The 16,973-nt window shown below is 33.7% G+C and overlaps 1 protein-coding gene across 1 annotated transcript; it reads left to right on the top strand.

Annotated features, from left to right (window-relative positions):
* Positions 1-8,443: 8,443 nt before the first annotated feature.
* Positions 8,444-8,797, top strand: LOC149185840 (UDP-glucose 6-dehydrogenase 3-like). The gene has a single exon (XM_089409146.1). The coding sequence runs from the start codon at positions 8,444-8,446 to the stop codon at positions 8,795-8,797; it is 354 nt and encodes a 117-aa protein (XP_089265272.1).
* The last annotated feature ends 8,176 nt before the right edge of the window (positions 8,798-16,973 follow it).

Raw genomic sequence — 16,973 nt, 5'->3', positions numbered from 1 at the left:
AATCATTATAATTCAAAAAATTAGATTATAAATAAGAAAGTACAAGCAACAATTAAAGTTTCCATTAATGCACAATATGATGTAAATTTTCTGAGTTCTTTCATGATGAGAAAATGTCAGATGCAAGGAAGCCACACAACATTCTTCAAGAAAAGACAGTTAGTCAATTAAATTATCTTAAATCTGAAATTTGCAACAAAGAAAATGCACAAGAATCTACAAATAGAGAATATTTCAAATACTTTTCTTCAAATTCATAGTTTTCCCTTTGTCCTGATGTTTTTGTTGATAGTAATTTATCCCCTCTTGACATTAATGCTATTTCAAAAAACAAAGAGGTTGATATAAATGAATTGTCAATTAGTTTTTATCAAGATAGAGAATCAAGTATCGATCATTCTTCTGCCATTAATGAACATGTGCTCCAATTTCCTTCTTGTTTTGACACATCAGATGAAATTTAAGGAAACTCTAGAGAATGTTGTGAGGTCGATAATTACTTTTACATTGAGGATATTGATTTGTCTTTATCAAGTGAATCCTCCGAAAATTCAAATCACATATGGGAATGGAGAACATTTTAATTGAAAAAAATTTCCGACCAATTCTCATTCTCAAACAATAAATTATCTTCATGATTTCATCATTCAAGAATCAATCCCAATTTATGATTCTTATGATGATCAAGCTCTCATTCCTATTCATAGTCATTTTCTTCTCTCTAACTCACAACTTGGTGTTGGAAATCATTCAAATTCCATTATTCTATAGAATTATTGTGAAGAGAAAATTTATTTAAGTCAGTCACAATCGTGTTGTGAAAATAATTGTAACACTAGTGTAAACTATGATTCAATTTTGTTATTATTCCTTCATTTATTTTGTTTAACTTCATATTTCTTTTCTGTTTTCAATTTTAAAATTTTAGATACTTTGTGCTAGCATATTAAGAATCTCAGTATTGAGCACTCAATTGATGCATTACCTAAAGGGGAAAATGAAGCTTCAAATTATAATTGTGAACATCAAGAGCTTGTTCTATTCCAATTCCAATTGATGTTTATTTCTTATCAATTGTTTATTTCTTCTCAAAACCAGTTCCAACAAGAGAGTGCATTTTCACAATATTACCGACAACCCAATTAGATTAATAATATTCCATTAAATATATCAAAATTTGATCCATGTTTCGCTAACACTTTTGAAAGACATTTGGAAAGTTTTCATTCACGGAATATTGTTAATAATTTAACATATATATATATATATATATATATCTATATCTATATATATATATATATATATATATATATATATATATATATATATATATATATATATATATATATATATATATATATATATATATATATATATATATATATATATATATATATACATATATATATATATATATATATATATATATATATATATATATATATATATATATATATATATATATATATATATATATATATATATATATATATAGCACTGACAAATTTTTCTAGGCCATTGAATCTAAAATTTCATATCCACAATCTGGCTTATCATCCCCTCTTTTGAACCTCTTCCAATCATTAATGAAAATCCATCCAGATTTCTATGATCCAATTGAAATTTAGTTGGAAAGGGAATTTCAAGAGAAGGTCATTATAAATAAATTCCTTCCTGTCAATATATTAGCAATAACTATACATTCTGGATTTAGAATTAGTTCTCTTAGTTTACTCATATTTGTATTTTTGTTATTAATGTTTGACCTGTACATACATACAAGAATTAGAATGATAGAATGGTTACATTGGAAGTATGACTATACCTAGTCATGTTTCCTTCCATTCAGTTAAAATTAGAAATAGATTAATTTAGATCTAGATTCCTTTTATGTTTGCATTTAATTTTTTATGCAGATTTTAATAAAAAAGTAATGAATCCAAGTTTCTGGCATTCCCTTTTTATTTATTGGCAAAGTGACTTAGAACATATCAGAAGTTCATGAACCATTTGGTTTTCTTGTTTTCGCAAACTCTGTCACATTAACAAAAATGTTTTAAATCATGTATAAAGAAATTCCAAAGAATTTCCATGGCTTAACAATATTTGATTCACAATTACTTTTGAAAATCTCATAAGTCACCACTCTTGTCCCCCGATGTAAATTTAAAGTGGATTCAATTTGAAAGTTCACTACTTAGCATTTTAAACCGAATAAAAATATGGTCTTGAACATATGAAAATTTTTAGAAATACATGGGAGAACTTGAAGGTTCATAAGGTAACAGTCAATATTCTTCCATGTATGCATTTTACAAGTTCATCTTTATCTATTGTTTGATTTTCTTTTTCATAGTTTATTTCTTATTTTTGTTTTGTTTCTCTTTTTAGATTTTCATTTGATTGATTTTGGAGATTTGAAATAAGCAAGGAGTCAACCCTTTCTAAATTTGGAACATGTTTAGAGTAGTATTTATGGTTTCATTTAAGTTTGAGGATTCTCTAATTTTTCTTTATTCATTGAGATCTTGATAATCCTTAATACATTATCGGAATATTCCTATTGAATCATTATATTTCGTAGCTCTCTTCATAAGAAAGTTATGATAAAATTACTTTTCGATAAGATATTTTTGATAGTTAATTAAATTATTAAAGGGTTTTTTATTTAAAAGAAAAGTTGAGTTGAGTGCTTTCTTTTGAATTGAATACTTTAAGAGTTGTCAGTCCCACAAAAATGCCACGTTGCATATCACAGTTTGCATATTGGAGGTTTTCAATTAAGCATATCTCCAATATCCCAAATCATCGATCTCCAATAGATGACTTCACCAATATTGCAATGTCCATACAACCACATACCCAATACACATTAAAATCTAGCTCTAAAAGATATCACGTCCATTCATAAACCAAAATTTTTGTTGGGGTATATGTTTAAAGGTTTTGATGTCTCGAATCCGATATGAAATTAAATCCACATAATAAAACTATCGGGTATGTTCTTCATCACACATTGACATATCAACACTGGTACATCCCATACTCATTCCTATACTATGATCAATGATCTCCAATATTCCTAATCCTCCAATATCTAATGAACTTCCCTCTATCCACATTGGAACTCTTAAATAGTGACTTCCAATCGAATGCTATCCTTTCGCACACCCAATATTAAATCCATAATAAAATACTTGTGATATCTCTTCCCGCTTATATTCTTTAACCATTGCATTCAAAATTCTGTCAAAAGGTGAGAAAATCACATGTTTAATAGGTAAAACCACAATATTTCACCGATATTTTTCTCTGATAACACTCATGTGTATACCTATGGGAATTAATCTTTTTACTTAGAAATATGAGTAAATAATTATATTCTGCCTCCTATTGGTGCAACTAGAATGAAATTCTTACTCTCATTATTGATCTAATTTGCTACAAACCAAGGAAATTTTTGCATAAAACGTTTGTAGCCAATGATCTTATAAGTGGTTTTTCTATTCCTATTCCAAATCTCATGTTTGTTGGTTTAGTTGAACCATTGCATCAAGCTCGTTTATATTGTTTTCCCTTTAGTGATATTCCTTTCTTCTGGAAAGACCCAAGGCCTCTTAATTAGTGAATTTTGGAATCTAATCCTCTGCTTTTCATGTTTCAAGATTTTCCTCAAATTTCAAATTCGTTGACTTATCAGACTCTTGGGTTTGTATTATATTGGAAGAATTTAAAACAAATCCTAATATTTACTTCTATGAGCTTCATAATCCCTTTCTTCCACTATCATATCCATTACATTTAGCAAAGAAAAAAAAAGCTTCCGCACATATAAAACCCAAATCTGGTCCCACCAATGAGCCATGTCATCTATCGCATTCCCGCTATTGCAATAATCATATCGATGTTTCCTTTTTATTAATAGCTCCGATCTCTCAATATAATTATTCTCTAATATCACAAGCACTCCATCGCAGTTTTCCATCACATATGCTCATATCGTAACTTTGTTATCGCAACACTTATATTGCATAGCAAAACTCAAAAGAAGCCTTGCCTTAAGATCCTTTGATGCTATAGGCTTCAATATATGCCTCTTTTCCATTGTATTTTAGCTATTATATAACACTTAATTGCATATCGGCAAAGGTTAATCTCGCAGCTTGAAAGTTATGCATGGAAAAGAAACTTGTGATATCAAACATCTGACGAGGCACTCACCTGTATAGAAGAATTTAAGGCACTATTGAATAGCCATTATGGTAATATAGAAACTGATAAGAAATTTGGAACAAGTAAAGGTAATAGGACATGGTAAATTTGTTTTTAAAATCTCTTTTATTTTAATTTTTGATATTTCGCTCCATACTTTTCATATAAATATTTGAATCATCTCTATATACATAATTGCTACATTATTTGGAATTTTGAGTCAATTTAAATCTTTTGAGGCTGACATAAATTCGAAATTGAAAAGCAAAGAGAACAATCATCACTGCAATTCATTAAAAAAATATCTTTATTCTCATTTTTGATGCATTTGATTTACTTCAGATTCCTTGAACATGAAACATTGTTTTCTTTTTAATACTTGCTGTAGTGTAATAATAAGTGATGATTTTGGGTCAATAAGATTTCAATCAACTTCTTCATGCTTTTAATTTCAATTAAAGGAAGAATTTATCTTCTATTGGAGAAAATCATATCTCTCAGGTCAAAGTAAATGAAATTCTTCAATGTTAAGTTTCATATGCTCACTTTCATTCACTTTCATTTCTTTACTTTTACTTTTAGTTTTGTTTTTAAGTTTTTGCTGATATAAAACTTTGTTTTGCATGTCTTCACGATTCTTTTCTCATGTCTCTACTAGATCAGATTTGGAATTCATTCTCTTTTGTTAAGTTTGCTTTGAGGTTCTTGGAAGAAGAATTAATGATCCTCATTGAATCAGCTAAACTAAGCAGTTTATGAACCTTTAGTCTATTTCTCGAGTATTACTTTTGTCAGAAAATGGTTAAAACACTTTTATGCAGGTTTCTCTTTAAAACAAGAAAATTTGCAGTAGACAAAGACTTATCAATTAACATATTATCTATCATCATTTCTATTCACCTTCTCCATTTTGATATTCTCATCTCTTATAAACTTTGCAAGATAACATTTATCTAAATCTGAACATAAGAAGGAGCGTTCACATGATTATCTTTGTTTACTTCTTTTGTTGAGAAATTTGTATAAGCAGTCTTGTTGGAGTTTATCTTTTAAATTTTGATTTTTCTTTCACCTTTCACCTTCTTCATTTTTATTTTTGGTTGTTGATTTATTTTCTTAATTTAGTTTAGAGTTCTTTTCCTTTTACTTTTAATTATGGTTTGATTTTTGTAACTCTGCCATGATTTATGTGAAAGACCTTTTTCTCACCTAACAACACTTGGCATAAACGGGAAATCTTTTAACTCTATCTATTTCAGTGAGTTTCATTTATCATTAAAGGCATATCTTTATGGAACTGTAAAACCATCTTTCTTTAGATATTTTTCATAGAGGAACACACATCCTTACTAAGTGATTGAGTTTAATTTTTCAAGGAAAGAACTGATTTGGGTTTAATACAATGAATCCCTCCTATCCCTCTACTTTATAAAGCCTTTGATTGATAATCATAAGGAAAGAATTTGGAGACAACATTATGAAAGTATTACGTCTATTAAACATAAATCTCTATTACCATCCCACCTCTTTCATACAAACACATCATAAACTAAAAGCTTTCAAATGCACTTATCAAAAGAGTGATTAAAAGAGGAAGCACGGGAAATACATGTAAACTCGTCGGGGCTATGGATGCTCGCTAGCCGCGGGACTAGTTTTGTATGGCATAAAAGACAACTTCGTCGAGGTACTGTTCATGCTCGCTGGTAGCGAAGAAATGTTAGAGACCATTCATAACAATGGATGTATTCTTTATCAAAAAAATCATGTTTGTACCTTCTTCTATTTCTCATACAAGGTAATTTTGAAATATTGCTTTCCCAAATTTGGATTCATGACTTTTACTCAAATCTTCTTTGAGTACTTACCTTTACAAACTTATATTGCTTAATCTATTTATGTGGTACCTATGGAAATGTTTTATTGTTAGATGATTTCATGAGCTCCGTTATTTTTAACTTTTAGGTAAATTAAAGTTCATTATATTTAACCAAAGATAACTTGTTTTTCCCATTATGTTGCCATTGTTGTAGGGAAAACCCAACACCTCCCATTTTCACTTAGTTATTTCAAATAATAGGGACTCTTTCTATTAATTTTTGCAAAACCCTTTTATGATTTATATTTAAGTTAATTGTCTTACAATTTTTCCATTTTTGCATTTTTGTCAAATTTATATTTTGATTATTTCATTGAATTTGACTTTTCATTATCTTTCCATCGATACTTGTTTCGCCTCATTTGGTTATCCATTTTGCAAATGGCACTCCTTTGAAGTTTGATCATTTTTTCGTATCGGTTAAATTACGTAGAAAGTGTATAATATTTTAACTTTTGCAATTAAAATAGTTATTCATTGTAAATATTAGTTCTTAGTTAATTTTTATTAATTTTTTTATTTTTCACTAACAATTCTACAAAATGACCTAGCCAAATTATAGAATAGTTAAAAAACATCTTTTCAGGATCTCGATAATTTATTCCAATTTCTTATTTTAAAATAAATTGCAAAACCCGAAATATAAAAATTGCAAAGTAGTTGTAGTTCACTTTGTAAAATTTTTAATTCCACACGAGCCCCACTCTACATCATCTCCTCCCTTCCAAAACCCTGAAATAAAAAATTCTGAAATAAAATTGTAATGTAATATATCACATATCCCAAGTTTCATTGTTTGCTCATTAAAAAATTTAACATTATTGATATTGATTTAATGCAAGGGGCTATTGTCCCACACGAGCCCCACTCTACATCATCTCCTCCCTTCCAAAACCCTGAAATAAAAAATTCTGAAATAAAATTGCAATGTAATATATCGCATATCCCAAGTTTCATTGTTTGCTCATTAAAAATTTAACATTATTGATATTGAATTAATGCAAGGGGCTATATTTATTTATCACATAGTTTTCGGTCAACCTCCTTATGCCTCCCTATACCTCCCGACTCTATATCCTCACTCACCCTCCACCTCACTCTCCATTCACCCTCCTTATTACTCCACCCCTCCTCACTAACTCTTCCTCCCTCTTCCATAAGTCTCCCACATACATCACGTAAAAGGTGTTGGTTAATATGTTAGTTTGAAATTTTATATATTATGTTTTCTAAATAAAATTTAAAATATTATATTATTATTATAATAATTATAATATTTTATTATAATTTTAATATAATTAAATTATGATTCTGATATATTATAATTAAATTTTGGTAATTAATTAATAATTAGTTAAATTTTGAATTAATTAAATTATGTTTTAATTAATTATTTAGTAATTAATTTAAGTTTTTAATTATAATTAATTAGCATTAATTAAAAAATTTAATTTATGATTAAAATTTAATTTAGAAAGCTAGATTTTCTTTTCATTTGATTATTTAATTAAATTTGATTGAAGATATTTTATTTCAGACTTAGTATTTTGATTTGATTTTGTATTTTCATTTAATTTTGATTTGTTTTTTGTAGGGAAACAATTGAAGAGATGAGAAAAAAGGAAATCTCAATCAATGAGAATGCTCTAGCAAGAGAAGAATGAGACTTTGGCCCAACAAAAATTGATGGAGCAAATATATTCTTCAACAACTTTCTTATTGATAATTCTTTTTGTAAAAGTTATAAATAGTAGGTTGTAGAATGGATTAGGGGCTTCTCTGCTTTGCAATTATGAAATTCTTAAAAGCACTCTTGTAATGATAGTTTAGAGCTATAGGTGAGAGGAATCATGAGGGAAGAAGGCTCTATATTGTAGTGTTTTCATCTGTTTGTGGAGAAACTCAATTTTTTTATGTACTACTGCTGTAAGGAGGAGGTCATTTATGTAAGCAGAGATCGATTGTAGGACCATAGATTGTGTACTATTGTTGTACTGTGAGGATCTGTAATTTGATTTTATTTATTAATAAATATTTGTTTCATTGATTTTCATATAGCACTACTATTTGTTGAATTCATGGATGCAAATTCTTTCTCAATTTTCAATTTACATTTACATATGTGTGAATTAATTCTTGGTTTCATGCACTATTGTTGAGTTTTAATTCTTAATTCATTTAAAAGTCTGATTAAACTATTCTACAAACTTGATCTTAAATGTAATTTGAAAACTGGAATATACATAGGAACAAATAGTTATAATCTTAGATAGGAAATTTATCTTATGATTTAGGATAATAATGGTTTGCTTGCAGATAATTTATCTCTTCCAAAAACTGGAACTCGCGACCATGGTGAAGATTTGCCGCATCGAGGCAGGGTATGCAGGAGGGTTGACGATGGCCATGATTGAGCTCAAGTGCCTGGAGATCAAAGTGTTGGTGCAGGCAATCTCTGCCTGGAACAACTATCGCTCGATGACGTTTGAATCTGGGTTGAAGGAGGTCATCCGGCTCTGCTACGGCAAGCATATCTACCTCAACTACGACGGGAGATTGCGGAGGGCCATTGAAGATCTGGAGAAGCCCGTCAGGGTTTTGACAGGCGGACGGGAGATCGCGGAGGGCCAGAAGGACGTTATGATGCTAAAGGCGGTTTATGACCACTGGGTACTGGAAGACCGAATCATCAACATGAATATCTAGTCCATCAAACTCTCTGTCTTTCTGAAATGGATTGCGTCGCAGATGTAAAGGCCGAGGAGTATGCTCCTTTCTATGGATATGGGCCCCCTCAATTGCCAAATCGCCACACAAATCATCGACCATGCATATCAAAAGCCGAGAAGAACAAGAAGCCTTAAAAAAACCCAGATCTATGGGCATGCAACCGTCAGGCGGCAACCTCAGACGGGCACAAATCTGAAGCAACTTCCTCTCTTGAACCAGCTAGATCCGCCCGAAGAAACACATGCATTTCAAATCCAAGTCAATCTCTCGAGCAAAACGACAATGCAATGGGTACGCGCAACAGATCTCGTGCATGATCTTTTGCAAAAACTCGAACGCCAGCTGGGGATCCCCTCCTCTTATCTCAGACTGCTATATAAGTGTAAGCAACTTATGAATCCCCTTCCTCTCTCCTCTTATAGCATTCATAAGGACGCTTCTATTATGGCTACCTTTCGTTTAAGAGGAGGTTCCTTTAGGCAGACCTCCTCTGCCCTTTCTTTCTCCTATAAAAATGCAGTCCGCAAAGACACTACCCAACCGTAGCCCTCTGCGAAAGCAACCCAACCATCTAGGGCTCCAATGCCATTTTTGGTAGACAAATCAGAGGAAATTCCTTCCATCAATCTCTCTCATCTTGGGATTGACGATCGCTATTAGCTTTTTACAGAATTCGTACTCATATGCAGATTTAATGGGATCTAGCCTCGCACAAAAGATCTATACCAATGGATCCATACCAATTGGAGTAAAAAAAGAGAGATCTACTTATGTTCAAAAGGATTCTTCATTTTGGCTTTTGACTTAAATGAAGATTACTAGAAGGCCTTAACGGGAGGCCCTTGGTTCTGGGGCTCGACTGGGCTTTTTCTCACCCCCTGGTTTCCAGACTTTGACCCTTCTACAACTGTCATCACCAAGATTCCCATTTGGGTCAGGCTCCTGAATCTTCCGGCGCATCTATGGCATATCTCTGTCTTCTTAGCCATTGCAGACACCTTAGGACGCTTCCTGGTTGTAGATTCTTCACGAAAGGAAAATGGACTCTACACCTACGGTAGAATTTGTGTAGAAATAGATATTAGCAAAGGACTGTCGGATCAGATTAATCTAAATTTTGGAGATTTCCACTGGACTGAAACCTTGGATTATGAAAATATAGCCTTTCGTTGTTGCCATTGTCATCAAACAGGGCACCTCCAAAGTTCCTGTACCCAGTTCCTCGACAAAAAGAAGAATTTGAATTGCAAACCCAAATCCAAAAGCTGGAATCCATGTGTGCCTCCCCCTCCGATGGACGATACAGATTCCTCTAGCTTGGATGAGGAGGAAATTGTAGCAGATGGGCAGAATGTTGAGATTCTGCTCGATGCTCCCTTGGTCGATTCGGCAAACCCCTCTGCCTCTCAGATCTATCAGAAACGTTCTCATTTATCTTCGTCCTCAGACTGTGATAAGGATATTCCGTCGCCGGGGTAGAATAGTCTACAACTTGTTACGGCTTAGCCAAACTCCTCTAGATGGGTCAAAGTAAGCAAGACAAAAGGCAAAAAATGTCATATGGCAGTAACTGCTCTCTCACGGTAGATCTATCTTCTTAGTTCTAGCTTTTTGTATTCCCGTGTTTTCTATGGTCCTTTCCTTGTTTGTCTCTATGGAGTGAGGTGGATAGCCTTTCACCTTCGGCTCCCTTGCTTCTCTTCTTCGCTTGCATGCAAGCTTGATTGTATTATACTTTTCTAATCTTAATAGAATTAGTCTTTATTCAGAAAAAAAAATAAAAAAATAATGGTTTGCTTGCATACATGATGTCTTATTTGAACCAATTCAATAATTCATCATGAATCTTTGTAGTTCTTATGCATATGATAAATAATGAATTAGATATATTTTCAATAAGCTCTTATGTAGCTATTTACTAAGTGTTTAGTTGTTAGTATTTATGTTAATGAGGAATCAAATCTTGTGAGCTATCTCTTCGATCTAATTCCTCCATCTTAATTCCAATTGTTTAAAGCTTTTTTTCCCTATTAAGTTAATTGGCTCTTGATTGAGAGAAGGATTTCCCTCTCTTTCAATCAAGATAGATTAGATTAATTTCATCTTATATTATATCTTGCATGTGTTATCAAACTTTTGGCATTCTAGAAGTCCTCTTTTTAAGGGGGAAAAACTTTAGAGTTGTTTGGTTGTGCTGTTAAAACGACTTAAGGGTCATTCTCTTGCCTGATCAGCAAGCAGAATCGATATGATATCTCTACCTATTGGTAACTAAAGATGCATCTTAAACTGTTAGCAATAGGGAAAAGGTAATTGGACCTATTTTAACTAGTCGGAACCGCCATTTCAACATAAAAGGATGTACTTTCAGGTCTAGACTGGGTGGCTTCATGTATAGTGTTGTAGGTAAAGAATTTCGAGCCTTCAACACTATCATATAATTATGGACTTCACAATACAATGCCACATATGTCTAGTGGAACAACATCAAGCTCTACCTCATCAATAAAGTTTGCAGTGATGGAAAATTTCAGTATGCAGTTTCTTGTCACTTGCAATTTAGCATTGTCATATACCCAACCCAAAGGATAAGGTTTAGTATGAGGAATGGTCTCCAAGTTTAGTTTATTGAAAATGACCTCTAAAATTAGGTTGGCTTGGGATCCATTATCAAATAGAGTATCTACTTTGTTATGTTTTGTTATGAATTTGATATGGAAAAGCTCAATTCTTTCTTTTCCATTTCGAGTCAATTGTCTTGCTAGAAGAACTAGTACTTGTAATAGAATATTTACCTTTTAATCCCATGGCTGTGATATTGGCCTCATCTCCAGAATTAGATCCTAGACCTTGTTGAGCTGTTGCAAAAATATTTTCTCTCTCCTTGTTAAATATTTGGGGTCTCAATTCAGGATGAAGTTTCCAACAATGGTCTTCATCATGGCCTTATTTTGAACAACGTTTACATGTGCTTTTTTCTCCTACTTTCTTCAGTGAAGCATTATTTTTATCCTTTCCTTTGTCTCTAGACATAAATGGCTTCTCACTAATCTCTTCAGAAACATTCTTCCCTCTTGCTTCTAAATGCATAGCTTGTACACACACTTTATCTAGCTTTGTAGGGTTAAACATAAGAATTGTATGCCTCAAGTAACTATGTAAACCACCTATGTATTTAAGCAGAGTTTATTGAGAAGATAAATCTACACCCAAAATTAGAGCTCTTCTTCTAAACCCTTGGGTATAACTTTTAACCGTTATACCTTTTTCTTCTCTAGAATTTTTCTAGTCCATTATTGCTTTCTGCATGTATTCTAATGGATAAAATTTTCTTCTTAATGCAGCTACAAAATCATTCCAAGAGGAAATAATCTTACCACTTTTCTTGAGATCCTCTTGAGTTTTGGCCTCCCACCAAATGAGTGTTTCAATTTCCAACCTTAAAGAAGCAAGATGAATTTTATTGGAATCATCATCAATTTATTGAATCCTACAATAGACTTCGAGTTGATAATCCCAATTATCCAATTCCTCAACATCTACTTCCCAATTGAACATAGGAAATTCAAGTTTTGTGTTAATATTTCAAAAAATTTTTTTACCATGTCCCATTGGATTTCTTGGAGGAGTATGTGAAGGGGTTGAAGTAGAAGAAGATGAGGGTGAATATGGAGGTGAAGAAAAAGGTGGAGGTGGAGGTGGTGATTTGTCACCATTTCCACCATTACCTTTTAGAGGATTTGGGCTCTCTCCTTGAAATCTTGTGTTTCTCTATTCAAATAGAACTTTCACCATTTCAGACATTTCAAAGAAATATTTTATGAATGTTCTTTCATCCTCAGACATTCCCTCATGACCTTTTTCATCTTCCATGACTAATGAAGCTTGAGGTATGTGTGGCTTCCTTGAGCCCACTTGAGGATTTGGCTCTACAAGCACTCCTTGTCCTCTTTTCAGATTCAACCTTCTAAGCATTAGAAAACACTTGCAAACAAAATCAAACCTTCAAAATAACCTTGAGCTCTGATACCAAACTTATGTGTATTACAAAATTCAAGGTTTATGGAAAATTTTGAAAGTAAGTTTTTATGTCTTTTAGGAAATGGATCAATTTGCAAAAGTATATAAATTTATGGTTTTTAAACTTAATTTATATCATAAAAACATAGAAAAATATACCATACACAATAACACAAGACAACAAATTGATGAAGGAGTTCACCCCTCCGGGGCTACCTCTCTTGGTCCAACTTCAAATGTTGGGCCTCTTTCATTAAGTTCCCAAATATGTGATTTCATGATTTACAATTCTCATAACATAAGAATAATGTATCTAATGGCTCTAGGACACCCAAAAACCCCAAGTTTGGCTTTTGTTGAGCTCAATTTGCCAAAAATTGAGAAAGTTATGATCTAAATAAGTTTGGTTGCTAACTTGTCTACAAACTAGCTCCTTTGTTCAAGTGTTCTACAAATTCTTCACTTCAGTAGGCTGTCAAGTGCCATTTTCACCCTGGGATGGAAATATTCCATCGTTTCGAGTGTAATTTGTCAGACCATTTAAATGCAAAATTACCACTATGGTGCCACATGGGGTCATTCCCCCAAGCGCTGGGGCTAACTTCCTGACCCTGTTGTCTTCGGCCCCAACTTATCAGGTCACGGTTTTGCCGACACATGTAACTTGGGGTTTTCTCCCATTTTTCCACACCAGATTGCTTGGCAAATTATCTACTTCCATGCCCATAGTCTCATGCTTTTCCATGTGCCTTGGGGTCGGGCAAAGTCCAAGCCCTCCTCGACATACTCCAGCTCCCGACAACCTTGGTCCTGTGGCGAGATATGTGACCACATATTAGGGCCTATCACTAGCCCCCTTGTTGTTACCAACTATAGCACTTAACTCCATCTTTGTTGTCATTATATGCCAGGTGTTTTGGCCTTGAGTCAGGGCTAAGACCCGAGCCCTTGGTTGCTTCACCATGGGTTCTATGGTGTGCACTGACCGGGGACTAGGGGCTTAGCCCCAACACCATTACCCAAATGGATTCCTCTGAAATTTTGAATATAGATTCACCACTAGGGTTAATAAGAACCACCAACAACACATTGGTGAAGTGCTACATTGTCTATCCTAAGGCCACCGGTTCAAACCCGATGGAGGTTAGCTTGGCCCGTAACAAATTTTGCACTGTTTTTGGATGTCACGTTGTTATAGACATATTTGGGAACTGCAACCCAAATCACATATGTCCATAAACCAAGGGCTTCTAAGTCCCTAAAAGTGTTGCTTCATACCCTAAAGGAACAAGGTCAGCTGATTACATCATCTCCCAGAAGTTCTCCATGAAAAACTACTCATAACTGGTCAAAACTAGACCATACAGACTGCTCAGTGCTAAAGGTGTGATGCATCTCACCTTCCACATGAAAAAAGTGCGATGCATATTGGAAATCCCTTCTATAGGGTGCGATGAGCGAGAGTAGACAAATGGCAGAGACAGTTTGCAAGGTGGATGATCATGGAATCTTCCAGAAACTTCTCCTGTGACACTTGCCTCTCTGAATTCGCTCAGGGATGAGTAAGAGATCATGAAATATCCAAGTGGAATTGATAACTATCAGAGAAATGACACTAATCACAATCCCAGAAGTTGACTCACCCACCTGCAAACATCTATATATGGATCCCTCATCCCAGGATCCAGAGGCTAGAATCTTGTATTTTGTAAGGAAGTGTTGTTGATTTCTTTGTGGATCATCATAGTGTTGGGTGATCTAAGCTTTTCATGAGGTGAAGAAGGGCCTTCATGCTAGGATGATGATGCTGAGTTAGATCAATGGGTTGTAATCCTCTCTTCTAATCTTTATATCAACAAAGCTATTTGAGTTTTCCTCCACATTCTCGTATGTTTGAGTCAATATATGCATTTGTATGGTCAATATATATCAGGTCCTATATTGTTTATGATTGTAGATCTCTGTGCTTTGATGGTATTATGATGCTTTGACTTTACAGGTGCACTTTGAAGCGAGACAAGCAAGGAAGGAGCGGCAAAGACCTGTCAGAGGTGAGAGGAAACAAGCAAGGAGCCAAGCGAAAGATTGAGGTTGGTACTCTCTGCTTCTCTCTCATCTACTTCTCATAAAGGAAATCACAAGTAAATTTAGTTAGTTTGTTTCTAAGATAGCTACTCATCTTAGTGGGACTAGCAGCTCTGAATGGACACTAGATTTCCTGATAACAAAATGGCGACTCTGCTGGGGAGCGAATAGCTTGTTTCTTGTTTATAATTGTTTGCTTTATAAACAAACAGACGGAGCCTGAAGTCAAGCCAGCTAGCCTTCGAACTACTTTTGCTCTGCAACTACAAAGTAGATCAATGTTGCTTCAGTCCATCTCTGGGATTTGTTTATAAACTGAACAATTGATTTGCAAAAATCCTAATTTCCTTGGTGGTGGCTCAAGTAACCTCACTAGATCATCCCCTATGATTTGTATTTATTGAATATCATTAGCTCAGCCTAAATCCTTGAACTAAGCCTCAAACTGTGACCAAAAACCAAGTTAAAGTCTCGTCTTTGGACCATTGCACTATCTCCTTTAGGAAATCTAGATGCATCGCATCTCCCGTGTGTAGTAGGTGAGATGCATCCCTGTTTCCCTGTGTTAGAGGTGCGATGATCAGATAAGTCTGTTTCTGCCTCCAGATTTTGGTTTTTCTTCACTCTCTTCAACTTTATTTAGGAGTTTTTCTGTCTCTGATTAGTATACCACTGTTGAAACTCCCTTCCTTTGCATTATTCGGCCTCCGTTGTACAAAGAATTGTAAATTTTTTATGTATTTTTTGCCATTTACAGTTCTCATTTACGAAAAAGTAGCTTAATCGAACTGTCGTCTTTGGATTTGGAAGTGTCGCAAGTGTCATTTTCAGTCAAAGAAAAGAATCCCACTCTTCTTTATGGTCGATTACACTGTTACTCTTGTATTTGATTTGAATTAATAGTATTTCAAGTGTCTAAAGAAGTTTCCAATTCAAAATCGCAAAGTGTCGTCCTTATCTTCCTTTCGTATTTTGAAAAGAAAATTGTTAGTATTGTCGCTTTGAAAGAAAATATAGTTCAGATTTGTACTTAGCATATTTTTTTGTCATTCACACATTAAGAAAGAGGAAAACAAATACATGCATGTGCATTTGCATTTAGACTACATGTTGATTTTTATTTAAGATAGTGCATCTAGTGTGTGCTCTCTGCTCTATGTTGAAATAATCTCACTTCTCTTTCTTTAGTAGTTAGGATTTTCATTGCCAAAAGAAGAGTAAACGACTATTTATCATCTTAGATTGCATTTTTAGGAATTGTATATCTACATCACGTGGTGAACCTTAAAGGCAAACTTCTTAAGAAAGATAACCTGTAAAATAAATTCAATGAACATAAAAACGATTTGGAACCTAACGCACAACATTTAGAAGTCTAAGATAGAGACGTATTCTGGCGTTGCAAAGCCTGGTAACTATCGCTTTCATCATAGGTTGGGTGATTCCTCCTCTTTGAGACGACAAGTGCTAGTACGGACTTGTGCTCACACATACCATCGAGTATATATTGGGAGACCATAATAGGCTATATCCTTTATCCTTTGGAAGCCATGTTTACCGCCCTATCGATCACAATGCACTGAACACAACATTCGGGAAGATTGACTACCATACCGTAAAAGGTATTCTACAATTTTGCGATTAGTTTAGTAATCCCTCTATCTAGATTTCTGGAGTAGTCTCTTTCGTTCCTTTTCAGACTCCTTAAAGGAAAAGGTCCATCTGAGCACTTGTCACTTTAGGCTCATTAAAAATCGAAGGCAACTATAGTCATCTTTAGCTTTTTCACGACTCTTAAAAATTAAAAAAGCAAGTTGTGTCAAAGCGTCTAAAATTCATTTAATTCAGAATCACATTTTCCCTTTATTTTGAGTTGATCAAGTAATCCGAAATCGTGGAAGAAGTCAATAAAAACCCCATCGTTCGTGGAGACTAATGAGTCAACCATCTTTGACTCTAGAAACAAAACTATTATGGACCAAGCGAACTCGTTTAACTGGATCAAAGTCCCCTGGTTTTCTTGGAGCTAGTGTTCCAACATCCTAAG

This window comes from Pinus tabuliformis, chromosome 3_1, assembly GCF_031772625.1.
Source record: "Pinus tabuliformis cultivar Carrire ecotype Pingquan chromosome 3_1, CPIR1, whole genome shotgun sequence".
Taxonomy (NCBI): Eukaryota; Viridiplantae; Streptophyta; class Pinopsida; order Pinales; family Pinaceae; genus Pinus; species Pinus tabuliformis.
Note: the sequence above shows the minus strand (reverse complement) of the source record. Positions and strands in the feature narration are given on the sequence as shown.